Here is a 12631-nt window from a genome sequence, read left to right as displayed (position 1 = left end):
AACACTTGTGTATTCACTGCCTGGCATAAAAAAGGAAAATATGACTAATGTTATCTGAGTCATCCAGGAGTTATATTTAATGGTGTGAAGTGTTATATTGACACATTTATTTAACACTTAATATGTGAAGGGTCATTTACATGCATCATCTACTTTTATTCTTCTAATAACCTTATGAGAGGGTTCTTATCCTCATCTTCTTGAGCTTCAGGAAGCTCAAAAATATGCTAGTTGTCATATTGCTAGAAAATGGTGAAAGTCAAGCATTTGAAATCTGATTTATGTTTTTCTAAGACCATATATTCTTCAGTGTATACACTGTGCTGCTTTCCAAAAAAGACTTAATGCATTGTGATGTAAGGTTTTGGATGCCCGTTTTTCTGTGGCATCACAAACTTTCATTAAATATCTGATGGCTATATAATAATATCCATGGGGGGTACAATAGTATAATTTATTCAAGAAGTCATCGATTTAACAGATATTTGTAGAGCCTACTACATGTCCAAGCACTGTTCTAGGCCCTTGAAATGTATTGATGAAATAGACCAATTTCTGCCCTCATGGAACTTATATTTTAGTATAGGAGTCAGACAATAAACAAGTAAAATATATAATACTTTGTTGAGGATAAGTGTTAAACAGAGAAAAGAATATGTCTGGGAAGGGAGGGTAAAATGTTAGTGTTTGGATTAAAAATTTAGAAAAGTTGACTAGAATACTTTTGAATAAGTACTTGAAGGAAGTTTAAGACCTAGGTATATAAATATCTGGAAGGAGAGCAGAATCCAGTCAGGAGTATGCCCAGTAAGGAAACCATTGTGGATGGGACAGCATACATGATGAGGAAAGTGAGAGGAGTAGGGTGTCATTGAACATGTGAAGTCAATAACTTTGAATCCGGAAAGCCATTTGGGTTTTCAGTGAAGGAGGAGAAGGTAGGTTGAGGGTAGATTACAGGGGACAGGAAGACTAAGTAGAGGCTGATGAAGTACTACAGGCCAGAGATGATGGTGGCTTGGATTGAGGTGGTAAGAAGTGATTGGATTCTGAATAAATTTTAAAGATAAAGCTGACAAGTTGATTGTGGCGGTGTGAGAGGATAGGAATTCAGCATTTTGGCTTTAGTGTGTAGAAAAATAGAGTTCCCAGTGCCTGAGATGGGAAGTTTATGGGAGGATCTGGTTTTGGGAGGAACATCAGGAGCCCAGTTTGAAGTATTTTCAGTATCAGATGCCTAGGAGATGTTCAAGGAGCCCCTTGAATATTCAGTGTTGAGTGTAAGAGAGGACAGGCTCAAAATATAAATTTTGCAGTTATTGCCAGAATGAGGATAGTAAAAACCTTTAGAGTGGTTGAGATTATCTGGGGATTGAGTATAGATGAAATAGAGAAGAGAGTTCAAGAATTGAGTCTGATCGTAAGCCAACATTTAAGTTAGAAAGATGAGAGCAAAGCAGAACACTAGGGAAGTATAGTGTCCTAGAAGCCAAGAGAAGAGAGAGTTTCAGTAAGAGAAGGATTTTATTTTACTATGTCAGTGCTAAAGAGTGTTCCTGTGAGAGGAGGATGGAGAAATAGTAATTGAATTTGTCAGCATGGAGATAAGCTAGAAAAAAGCAGAGAAGAGGTGGGAACTAAAACTTGAATGAAACTGGAAAAAAATTTTAAAAACTGGAAAAAATTGGATATAGGTTATAAAGAGAGAAATGGGACAGGCAGTAGCTTAGAGAGAGGGTCATGATGTTGAGGGGATTTTGGTTATTCTTTACTTTTTTGTTAAGACGGGAGAAATAACCATGTTTTTTATGGTGATAACCAAGTAGGAAAAGTTGATGATGTGTGAATGGCAGGGAGTAATTACTAGGGTCAGCATGGTTTAGGATTTAGACCATGGTAGGAGAATTGGTCTATTATCATGGATAGTTAATCCACAAGAACAAGAAAGGATCTAAAATATATGGGGAAAAATGTAGGTAAGATGTAGGATGTTGTTGTGGGAGTTTGCTAAGTTCTGTTCTTACTGTTTTATTATTTCAGTGAAATTTGAAATAGATTATCATTTAGGAGTGATAGTGAGATGAAGGGTTCCTTGGTTAAAGAAAGAAGAGTAAGTATGAAATATGACCTGAGAGGGTGAGAGAAGGAATGGCCTATGGAAATACATTATTACTGCTACAGTGCATTAGTAGTCCAACTGAATTTAGTGATTGTTAATTTAAACAAACTTCAGTGTTTTATTTTTCTTCAGTTATATGTACCAGCATAGGTGCAGACACAGAGTTATCAGTACGCTGACCCAGAGTAGTGGTTTTACCAGGCAAGTATGCTAACTTCTAAGGGAGAGAGTGCAGAGAGGAGGATAAAAGCAAGGGAATATCTATCTCTAATGATTGGAAATTAAACTTTGTAAAGAAGGAAGGGAGCACATCAGATGTGGGACAATGAAAAGTTGATAGGATCAATGAATTGTCCCCATAAGGAAGATTATTGTGTTTGAGTTATTTCATAAAATGAGTAAGAATAAAATGGCAAGAATAAAGTGAGTTATTAGAAACTGAAATTTCCCCATTTGGAGATATTTTGTTTTTTTTTTTTAATCATTTTTTATTATTAAAAATAGCACATATAGTTAGCATGTTTATGTATAAAGTTTTCTGGCACCTTATATTTTTTTAGCCAGCTTTAAAGAGTAGAATTATTGTATTATAGGATATTAGTATTTTTCAGACTTTTGATATGTACTAAGTAAATTTCCTAAAGAGTATTTCCAGGGTATGTTTTTTTGGGCAGCAATTTTCCATTCCACTAACATCTTGCCTACATTGGTTATTTCATTTTTGCTGTCACACTTATCTCATTTTTTCTTTTCTGATTTGGTAGGTCAAAAAAGTCTCTCCCTCTCTCTTTTAAGTATATGCATCTGTTAGTCTTTCTCTTTATAGTTTTCACTTTAAAGGTTAGAAAACATTCTTAATTCACTCTGGCAAATGTAATTAAAAAGACAAATACTTAAAAATTAATGAGAATTCAGTCAAGTGATAGATATTAGATACTTTCCTATATTTCAGCAATAAACATTTCCAGAATATCTTAGAAAAAGAAATTCCACTTAAAATAAGAATAAAAGCATATTTAGGGATCACCTAAATGAAAAATAGGATAGAGCCTAACACATTATCACTGAAAAACTTTGCATAAAGGCATTTAAAAAGGATGACTAAAGGGAAGAAACAAAAAGAATTCTGTGTTAAATAAAGTTATTTCCCCATCAAATACATATTAACACATCCAGTCATTTAATTCCCCATGATTTTGCAGAACATTAAAAAAATCTAAAGATAGTTGTAAAAAATAGAGAAAAATGATAAAATACTACTCGTGCCTGACTTAAAAGAATGTTATGAGCATTGTTTATCATTAATTAAGCTCTTGGTATTATGTGCAGTAATTCTTCCCATATCATTGCAGGCGTTACTCTAATTTTCTAGATGAGAAAATGGAGAGTCTACAATATTAACGAGCACAGGTATTAATTTTAGAGTGAGGATTTGAACCTACACCCATCTAACTACAAAACCCATTCTCTCAACTAATTTAGTATATTAGCACTTAGGATTTGGGAAGGATAAACAAAATAATATAAGAATGGGAGAAATTAGCTCCACCAGACCAAAAGGAGATCGCAAAGCTATAATTACCAGAATACTGTGGTACTAGTCCAGAAAAAGAAACACTTGTAATTTAATAGGTAATCCTGAAATAGTCTTTAATAACTGATAAAGTTTATCAATTTATGATGAAGTAGATGTCACATAAATGGGGAATTGGTTTATTTAAAAAGTGGTATTCAGACATTTGGGTGTATGTGTGTGGGAGAAATCAATTTAGACTTTAATCTGTAGCAGACATTCAGAAGATTTAAAGGAGATGGAGAGGGAAACCCAGATGAATGTTTTTAGTTCTAAATTTTATATTTTAGCATTATTTCTGTTGTAACATTAACTTTATTCACTCAATTGTCTGGTTGAACTTAGCTTTCTAAGTATTTTGGGATAAACAAAAATTTTTTTTTTCTAATTAAGTATGTTGAGAACATTTTGAGAATCACATTTGTTTCTCTGGACTTGCAGATTTCTTTTTTTTTTTTTAATAAATTTGTTTTTTTTTTTTAAATATTTTATTTATTATTTATTTAAGTCACAGACAGAGAGAGAGAGAGGCAGAGACACAGGCAGAGAGAGAAGCAGGCTCCATGCACCAGGAGCCCGATGTGGGATTCGATCCCGGGTCTCCAGGATCGCGCCCTAGGCCGAAGGCAGGCGCCAAACCGCAGCGCCACCCAGGGATCCCTGGACTTGCAGATTTTTAAAGGCATTTAATAATTGCTTATTTGCCTAGACCATTGTGCTGCACATAATATGTATAGCCAAGAAATGAGAAACCTTTTCTTCTTAAGCTATTTTGTAGTCTGAAATCACACATAAAATAATAATGATTTCAGACCACCTAAATATGTTGTAAATATGTGTCTTCCAAGAATAAGAAAATCTAATTTGCAGATCTTTATAATAACTCTTAAGATTTATTTCTTCCAATTTGTGGTTCACTTAACAAGATACAGTAATTCATAGAATCTCTATTTCCTTGGTCTGAGACTTTATATGTTATATTAACTATATTTTAGTCTTTACTGGAAAAATGGTAGATTGAATTAATAGAAATTTCTGAGGAAGACATTTTTAAAAGCAGAAATATAGAGGATGATAGGGTTGGAAGAAGGCTGGATTGAGTTCTGGAGTAAATTTGTACAAAAGGTAAGGGGAATTTGAAATTATAATGATGGCAAAATAAAGGGGTAACTTAAAAGATTCTAAAATGAAAGAATAACATCAGGATTCTTACAAAAATATGTTGATGGAATATGCAAAAAGGCAGTTTTTTATGTAGAGTGTTTTAGTTTTAATACTTAATAGCAGTAATTTGATAGTTTAGGGAGTTGAGTATTGAGCGGTTAGGTGAAGATTTTTTAAATCTGGTTTTACTTTTTTTTTTTTTTTTTTTTAAGATTATTTATTTGAGAGAGAAAGGGAGCACAAGAGGGCGGAGGGGCAAGGAGAGTCTTAAGCCGACTCTGCTGAGCGCAGAGCCCAACTTCGGACTTGACCCTGAGATCAGGCCCTGAGCTGAAATCAAGAGTCAGGCTCTTAACCAGCTGTGCTACCCAGGTGTTCCAAATCTGGTTTTGCTTTTTGGAACTATTTTAAAATGCTAGTAATCAGAAGTTTTTTTTTTTTTTCCAAGTTTGGTGGTGTGTTGTTTTTTAATCTTTTATTTGAGTAGGTTCCATGCCCAACATGGAGCTCGAACTCATGACCCTGAGATCAAGAGTCACATACTCTCTGCTGACTGAGCCATTTTTTTATGTTCAGGACAACTCATAATTAATTTGATGCCAGTAACTCAATCTTTATATTTTCAGAATGGGAGGAGTTTTGCAGCTTTCATATACAAGGCATAAATGAAGGCTGGTCTAGTTCTGAACTGACTATTTGGTATTTTTTCTATGAGCTGCATTTTTCAGATTTCTTATTTATTTGATAAACATTTGAATTCTATTTGTATAGATAGTCTTTGTAAGAGGTAAATGAATTGGAATCTTTTCTATATGATGGGGATGTTAAGATAGATGAGAAAATACTGATTATGAGTCATGGTAGGTACTTTAAAAGAAAGGGATTATTTCTGTATGTAATGCAGCTTATATTTAAAATGCAGTCACAGCTGGATTGATTAAATGTGGTCATTTTCTTTACTATGTATTTCCTACTCTGAACCTGTAAGAGTTTGACAGATAATAATGTTATCATTCCTTAGACCTTTGCTATTTATTAAAGGTGGTACATTTTAAGGGCTATGATTTAGGAATCTTTTCCTCTCAGGAATGCTTGCAAACAAACCTCTTGTTTTGTTTGTTTCTTTTTTTTCTTTTTCTTTTCTTTTCTTTTTTTTTTTTTGCAGAGGTTACGCACAGAAAATAGACTTTTAAAACAGCGCATTGAAACATTAGAAAAAGTAAGTAAATAACTACTTATGCAAGTTTCTGTTGAATGCACAGCATTATTTTCTATTTTAATAAAGGCTCAAAAACTCTATCACAAATCTCCAAAGTTGTGGCATTAACTGCTTAGCTTGCCTAGCTTACTACTTAACTAAATAACTTGTCATTAATAAATATTGATCACTATAAGTCCTTGAACTTTAAGGTTAAAGTTTTAATTAAGGTTATTATTAGAGTAACATTGATATCATTTGCTTTCCTTATGTATAATTTCTTAAAAAGTATGCTCTTTAGGCGTAACCTAATTAAGAATTCATTCTGTATAGTATTTTGAAAATGACTTTAAAATGTTGCCCTGACTTTCTAGCCACATATTAAATGTGCCAGTGATTCCTTTAAAGCCTAGGATTCCTTTGAGTTAAGTCAGAATGACTGATTTCTCATAAAAATTCACCATGTTGTTGGTTTTCAATACAGGGGAATTATGCTTAAACATTTGATTCTCAGACTTATTTTGATACTACTTATTACCTCTTTCTTCCTTTTTGTATCATATAAAATAACTGGGCAGATGTGGAAAGTTTTGCATTATTTTTGTAGTCTTGCTCTGATGCTTTAAGAATATATTGAGTAATAAAAGTATAGTCTAAGAGTTTTGGTTTATTAAAAGAAAAACCTGAATTCACAAAGTCTTTTGGTGTTGGAGGGGCTTTTTTTTTAAACCAAAGATGAGAGTAAGTAGGTTTATAAATGATATTGCCAAGTATCTTAAAATCTTCCCTAAAAATCTACAGATTGGTAAGAAAGAAGACATGAAGAAATGGATAGTTTGGATATTTGTGTTTTATTTGAAAGCATTGCACTACACACAAGGATAGGATGTTTATTACATGTCTTTTTGTTGTATAGAAATTTCAGGTACATTATATTAGATAAAAAATAGTTTGCCTGTATTTCCTTCATCTTGTTAGAGTTGCTTTGAGGATAATTCTACTTTTCTGGTGACTCTGCAAAAAAGGATGAGCTTAATTTAGTTTTTAAGTTCTAATTGCATACTGTTTTTTCCATTAAATACTCAGTTTACAAATATCTGTCTTCTTAGGTGGTCTTTTATCTTTGGAATGAGATATTTTCACAGAGAAAGTGTTTTCATTTCATTGAACTGTCAGAAAGATAAAGGTGCTGTAGGAAAGTGTTAAGTTTGATTTTACCTCTAGAAAATTAAGTACCTTTCTGCTGGCTTACATGGCCTAGGTCTGTCCTTTAGCACTTAGAATTCTACAAATGCTTAGGTATCCATTAAATTCTGTAACTAAAATGTTTACTTACTGAGTTATTGCTAGTTTATTACGGTGAGCTCATTAATTTCATTTGTCGTATTTTCCTTGCTTTGCTTCTTTGGAAGTTGCTGTTATACAAATTGCTGTCACACTTTATAAGTGGAATTGCTTACTCAAATTCCTTCTCCTTTTCCTATAAGTGGTTTGACAATATGGCTGACTCCCAAACATGAAGAGTTAAAAGTATGCTTTAAAAAGAAGCTATTTGCTTGTCCCAAACGATGAAAAAACCTCTTGTGTTTGGTCTTCTAGAAGCATATGATTTTTGGTAGTCTATGCTTATTTTTGATATATTTTTGATATATTTTTCTTAAGGGTTAAGAATAACAGACACAGTAAAAAGTAAAAAATTAAAATTAAAAAAAAAAGCTTTAAAAATCAAACCTAAACATTGATTTAATTACAATGAAAAGTAGATGGAATTTGGGTATGCTTTGTTTCTTCTTATTCCTAATTTTATGCACCTTTATTTTATTTCTTTCTCTTAAATTTCTATCTGAATTTTTCCTTTTATAGGAAAGTGCTTCCTTGGCAGATAGATTGATACAGGTATAGTTTTTTTGTTTTTGTTTTTTAGCATTTTCTCTAACTTTACTTCTAAGGGAAGTCCTAAACCTAGAGATTCACATTTTAACGCATGCAATTTTACATGCATTTTCCTAGAAATAATTTTTTGGGCTGGTATATATGCGTGTAAACTTAATTTTTGATAACAGTGTTGTCCTGGTTTATTAAACACCTTATGCACGTTTTAAAGCTAACTTTATTTAAAAATACTTATTCCAAAATATCAATCAGTGGATTCTGCAAAATTAACTACTATTCATTGAAAATTTTAGTCCTGCATGTACTCAGTAATATTGCATGAATTGAATTTTTATTGACTGAGAGAATTGTTAAGATTATCAGATGAATTTTTAAATTTAGTTCCCCCAAATTTGCTGGAGCAATAATGAGCTGCTGGTTAATAATTACTCAGGCTGTTCTGTTCTCTGAGGTGATTTTTTTTTTTAACATGTCACAGTAAATAACTAAACCTCACAAAGGTAGTCTTTCTTGAATCTATCCTAAATTGCTTTACACACACACAAATTATGTCCTAAGGGACAAGTGACAAGAGCCCAGGAGGCTGAGGAAAACTACCTCATAAAACGGGAGTTGGCCACCATCAAACAGCAGAGTGATGAGGCCAGTGCTAAACTGGAGCAAGCTGAAAATACCATCAGGAAGCTCCAGCACCAACAACAATGGGTAAGGAGTCTGGTAGTGCTTTTTCTTACCTTTCTCATCCCTTTTCCTTTAAACTTTTTTTTTTTTTTTTTTTTTTTTTTGGGAAAGCACAACTTCTGTGCTCTTGTTCTAAGTAATTTTGTTTTCTACTTTAATTGAATTCTTAATTTTATGTTCTGTAATACTGAGGGATCTTACTGTGGTCTAAAGACTCTTCATTCTAACATTCTTTCTCTGTCCACACAGTTTTGTTAGAAATAGGTTATCTTTTCTTACATTATATTTTAAGTCACAGAAAATAAATGATGTTTGTCAGACCTGCTTTTTACGTTTTAGAAATCTGTTTCATGTTGGTATTTTGCTATGGGTAATTTTTGAGTCTTAACTCCAGCTAATTCTTGTTAATTGTGCAGATGAAATATTATCCAACATGGAGAATATATGTAATTACCTCATCAAAGTTTTGATAATTTGGGGATTTATGTCTTGTGAAAAACTACAGCCTTAACTTCCTACATCAAGACATCAAATAATGGATTAAGATATATGCTTACATTTTTTCAAGAAGAGAGAAGTCTCAAAATGAAAAAAATGAACTTTTAAAAAATTATGTTAAGTAATTTAGGTTACTAAATAGCTACTGATTTTATCTTTTGCAACTGAGACATCATTTTCCATTGGCATATTGAGACTAGTGTGATATTGAGCAAGGATATGAGGGCTAAAAAGGCCAACTATGTATTTCTAAAAAGATATTACTTCTTGTTTCCATTTTCTGCTCTCAGGTAAGAGTTGGATTGTAACAGGAATAGGCAGAAAGAGTTATGCTAAATGTAGAATTCTGTACAAGTCTGGAAGGCAAATAGAATGACTTCAAAGTTGGACTTAAACTTTTATTCAGTAAAATTAAGAAACTATCAGCTGGCTATGAATATCAGAAAATTGAAAGCAAAAAGAAGAAATTGACAAGCAATTTTTTTCTATTTAGTGAAGGTATTAAGAAAAATTAATACAAAGGAGTAAAAGAATACTAAAACATTGGGAACTCAAATATTTTGTTCTGCCTTTGTATGAAATGTCAATATCAGAGCATAAAGAATAGAAAAAAAGAATTGGGGACATCCTATTGGGGATTAATTTGAGCTGAGTTATCAGTGTAATGTGATTTTGTTATAGGGAAAGATAGTATTATTTTTGCATTTAGTATAAGCTACAGTGCTAATACATTAGAATTATCAATTACTGGGTTTTTTGCATAGTTTTTCAAGTATTGAGACCTTTGGACATAAAAATAAAAATGTTGGTTTATAATGAAAAAAGTAAAATGGGCAAGCAAAATTGGCCAGAATGAACTGAAGCTTTTGAAAATAAAATATAACAAAAGAATCTTTATGCTGTTTCCAGGACAAGATAGTCTCACATTATGGGGCTAAAATGTAACAAGTAGAATGCAGATCTCTACTTTGATTTTGTTTATATTTTTTTCTCACTTGGCAGACTTTCTTCTAAACTGGAATAAAATGTAAAACAAACATAGAAAGCAGTGATGTACAAAACAGGTGAAAGTAACAGAGCCTTGGTTAAATTTCCAACTTCAAAGCAAAGTGCATATCTCTAGATAATAAACTAATTTGCAGAATACAGGAATATTATTTTTAAGGGATTTTAGAAAATAAGAGATACTAAAGGCTTTGAGGTGAGTCAAACATAGCTCTTTAAGTAATAGTGGTTAGATATCTGAAAAGAGAATCAGTGACTTTGATGATGCTTCATTAAAAATTCCTAGAACATCTGGTTTGTGAACAGTTAGAAAAATAACTTTTACTCATTAAAAAGGAATTTACTATGTATAAGTCAGAACAAACTGACTTTGTTTCTGCAATAAACAAAAACTGTGCCATAATTGCAGCTTTAAAAGTTGTTAGGTACTCTCATGGTATCTTTCTAGTCAAGGTAGAGAAATATAGATGAAAGTAGTAAACTTAAGTGGTTTTATAGGTAATTAACCATATCAAGAGGTTGTCTATTTTGAAGCAAAGAGATGTCAGATATGTTTTGTCTCCTAAACCTATGCTTCCAAGTATTTTAATGTTACTAAACCCTTATATGCAAGGTATGTTTAAGAATTTTATATATGAGGGGCAGCTTGGGTGGCTCAGTGGTTTAGTGCCGCCTGCATCCCAGGGCCTGATCCTGAAGACGGGGGATCGAGTCCCACGTCGGGCTCTCTGCGGGGAGCCTGCTTCTCCCTCTGCCTCTCTCTTTCTCTCTCTCTCTCTCTCTCTGTGTCTCACATAAATAAAACCTTTAAAAAAAAAAAGAATTTTATATATGAAATACTTCAGGACAGCCCCGATCGTGCAGCGGTTTAGCACCACCTGCAGCCCGGGTTGTGATCCTGGAGACCTGGAATCGAGTCCTGCATTAGGCTCCCTGCATGGAGCCTGCTTCTCCCTCTGCTGTGTCTCTGCCTCTTTCTCTCCCTGTGTTTCTCATGAATAAATAAATAAAATCTTAAAAAAAAAATACTTCAGAAATTTAGTTAATATGTTACACAATGAATCAAGATTCTAAAATATATTTAAAGTATATTTAAACTGAGAAACTAAAATAAAAGGTTATTTTACCAAAATAAATCTTCAACCTTGCCCTTAAGATTCATATTCAGAGAGATGTCTTAGTGATACTTTATGTAACAAAGACCTAGAAATTTTTTTAATTAACAAGAAATCAGGAATTAGCCAATAATGTAATATGGGTTTACCCTCTCCTCCCACCAATCTGAAGTAGTCTTTCTAGAAGTATAGTGATCCAATTTAATTTTAAGTAGCTTGCAGAAAATTTGTAGTGTTGTTTCTAGTTTGAATACCAAAACTCATGTGAACTGTTTTCATGCTGTATTATGGCCAGATGTAGGAAAGACTGTAGCAGCTCTGGATATTTTTAGACAACACTAAAGAAGACTTTATGAGAACATCATAGATATAGTCATTTAAAAGTATTTGAGAGGTGATCTTATAGAAGAATGATTAGCTTTTTTTGATATTGCTTCAGAGGCCAGAATGTATTTAAGGTAGACGGATACAAAATCTTATGCATTGGGATTTTGATAAATGGAGTAGTTGCTTGAAAGTAGTGGACATCAGTTGCTACATGTTTTGATTACAGCCTTCCAGTATAACTTCATGAATTCTTCAGAACTCAGAATAAAAGGTTTCAAATCTCTATTCCAGGAGGAGGTATTGAATTACCAATGTAACTCTTCCACCACCATCCCCCTCTATTGCTAATAGTATTATTTTATATGATATAAAGAGCTTTGGATTTCATTTATGGGACTGAATTCTAGTCAGATTGTTTTTGCTAAATTGTGTGATTTTGATATTCAAGGACTTAGGTTTTTTTTTTTCCCTCTAAAATGATTACATAGGGCAGCCCAGGTGGCTCAACGGTTTAGCGCCGCCTTCAGCCCAAGGCCTGATCCTGGGGACCCGGGATTGAGTCCCACGTCATGCTCCCTGCATGGAGCCTGCTTCTCCCTCTGCCTATGTCTGTCCTCTCTCTCTCTGTGTGCGTCTCTCATGAATAAATAAATAAAATCTTTTAAAAAAATAAATGATTGCATAGGGCTAGACCATCTGAAGTCTCTTTGACTATTTAAATGAACTTAATTGAGTACATTCACATGCAATAAAATTCATCCAATTTAAGTGTATAGTTTGATGTGTTTTAACACATACATCTAGTTGTATAACATCACCTCAACCAAAATAGAGTATGTCTCTCACCCCCCAAATTTCTGTCATGTCCCTTCGCAGTTCATTTCTCCACTTCTAGCAGCCGTTCTGCTTTCTGTCATTGTAGTTTTGCCTTTTTTTAGGATTTCATATAAATGGAATCATAAGGTATGAGGATTTTGTGTCTGACTTCTTTCAGTTAGCATATACACTCACTTTTTTCTTTTTTGGCAATTTTTTCTTTATTGTGATAAAATGAGAAA

At 33.0% G+C, this 12631-nt stretch overlaps 1 protein-coding gene across 10 annotated transcripts in view; it reads left to right on the top strand.

Moving 5' to 3' along the window:
- Window positions 1-12631, top strand: part of EVI5 (ecotropic viral integration site 5) — a 193283-nt gene that overhangs the window by 83547 nt on the left and 97105 nt on the right. For 7 of the 10 annotated variants that reach the window (XM_077905439.1, XM_077905441.1, XM_077905436.1 and 4 more), the window contains 3 exons: window positions 6022-6075; window positions 7918-7950; window positions 8506-8652. The exons of 1 other annotated variant lie outside the window; for it this stretch is intronic. In XM_077905439.1, coding sequence (XP_077761565.1) covers window positions 6022-6075; window positions 7918-7950; window positions 8506-8652 — 234 coding nt within the window. The remainder of the gene's footprint in view (window positions 1-6021; window positions 6076-7917; window positions 7951-8505; window positions 8653-12631) is intronic. 2 more of the 10 variants (XM_077905440.1, XM_077905442.1) reach the window with 2 other exon arrangements.

The sequence above is a fragment of the Canis aureus genome, chromosome 8 (genome assembly GCF_053574225.1).
Source record: "Canis aureus isolate CA01 chromosome 8, VMU_Caureus_v.1.0, whole genome shotgun sequence".
NCBI classification, from domain to species: domain Eukaryota; kingdom Metazoa; phylum Chordata; class Mammalia; order Carnivora; family Canidae; genus Canis; species Canis aureus.
This window is presented reverse-complemented; position numbering and strand designations above follow the sequence as displayed.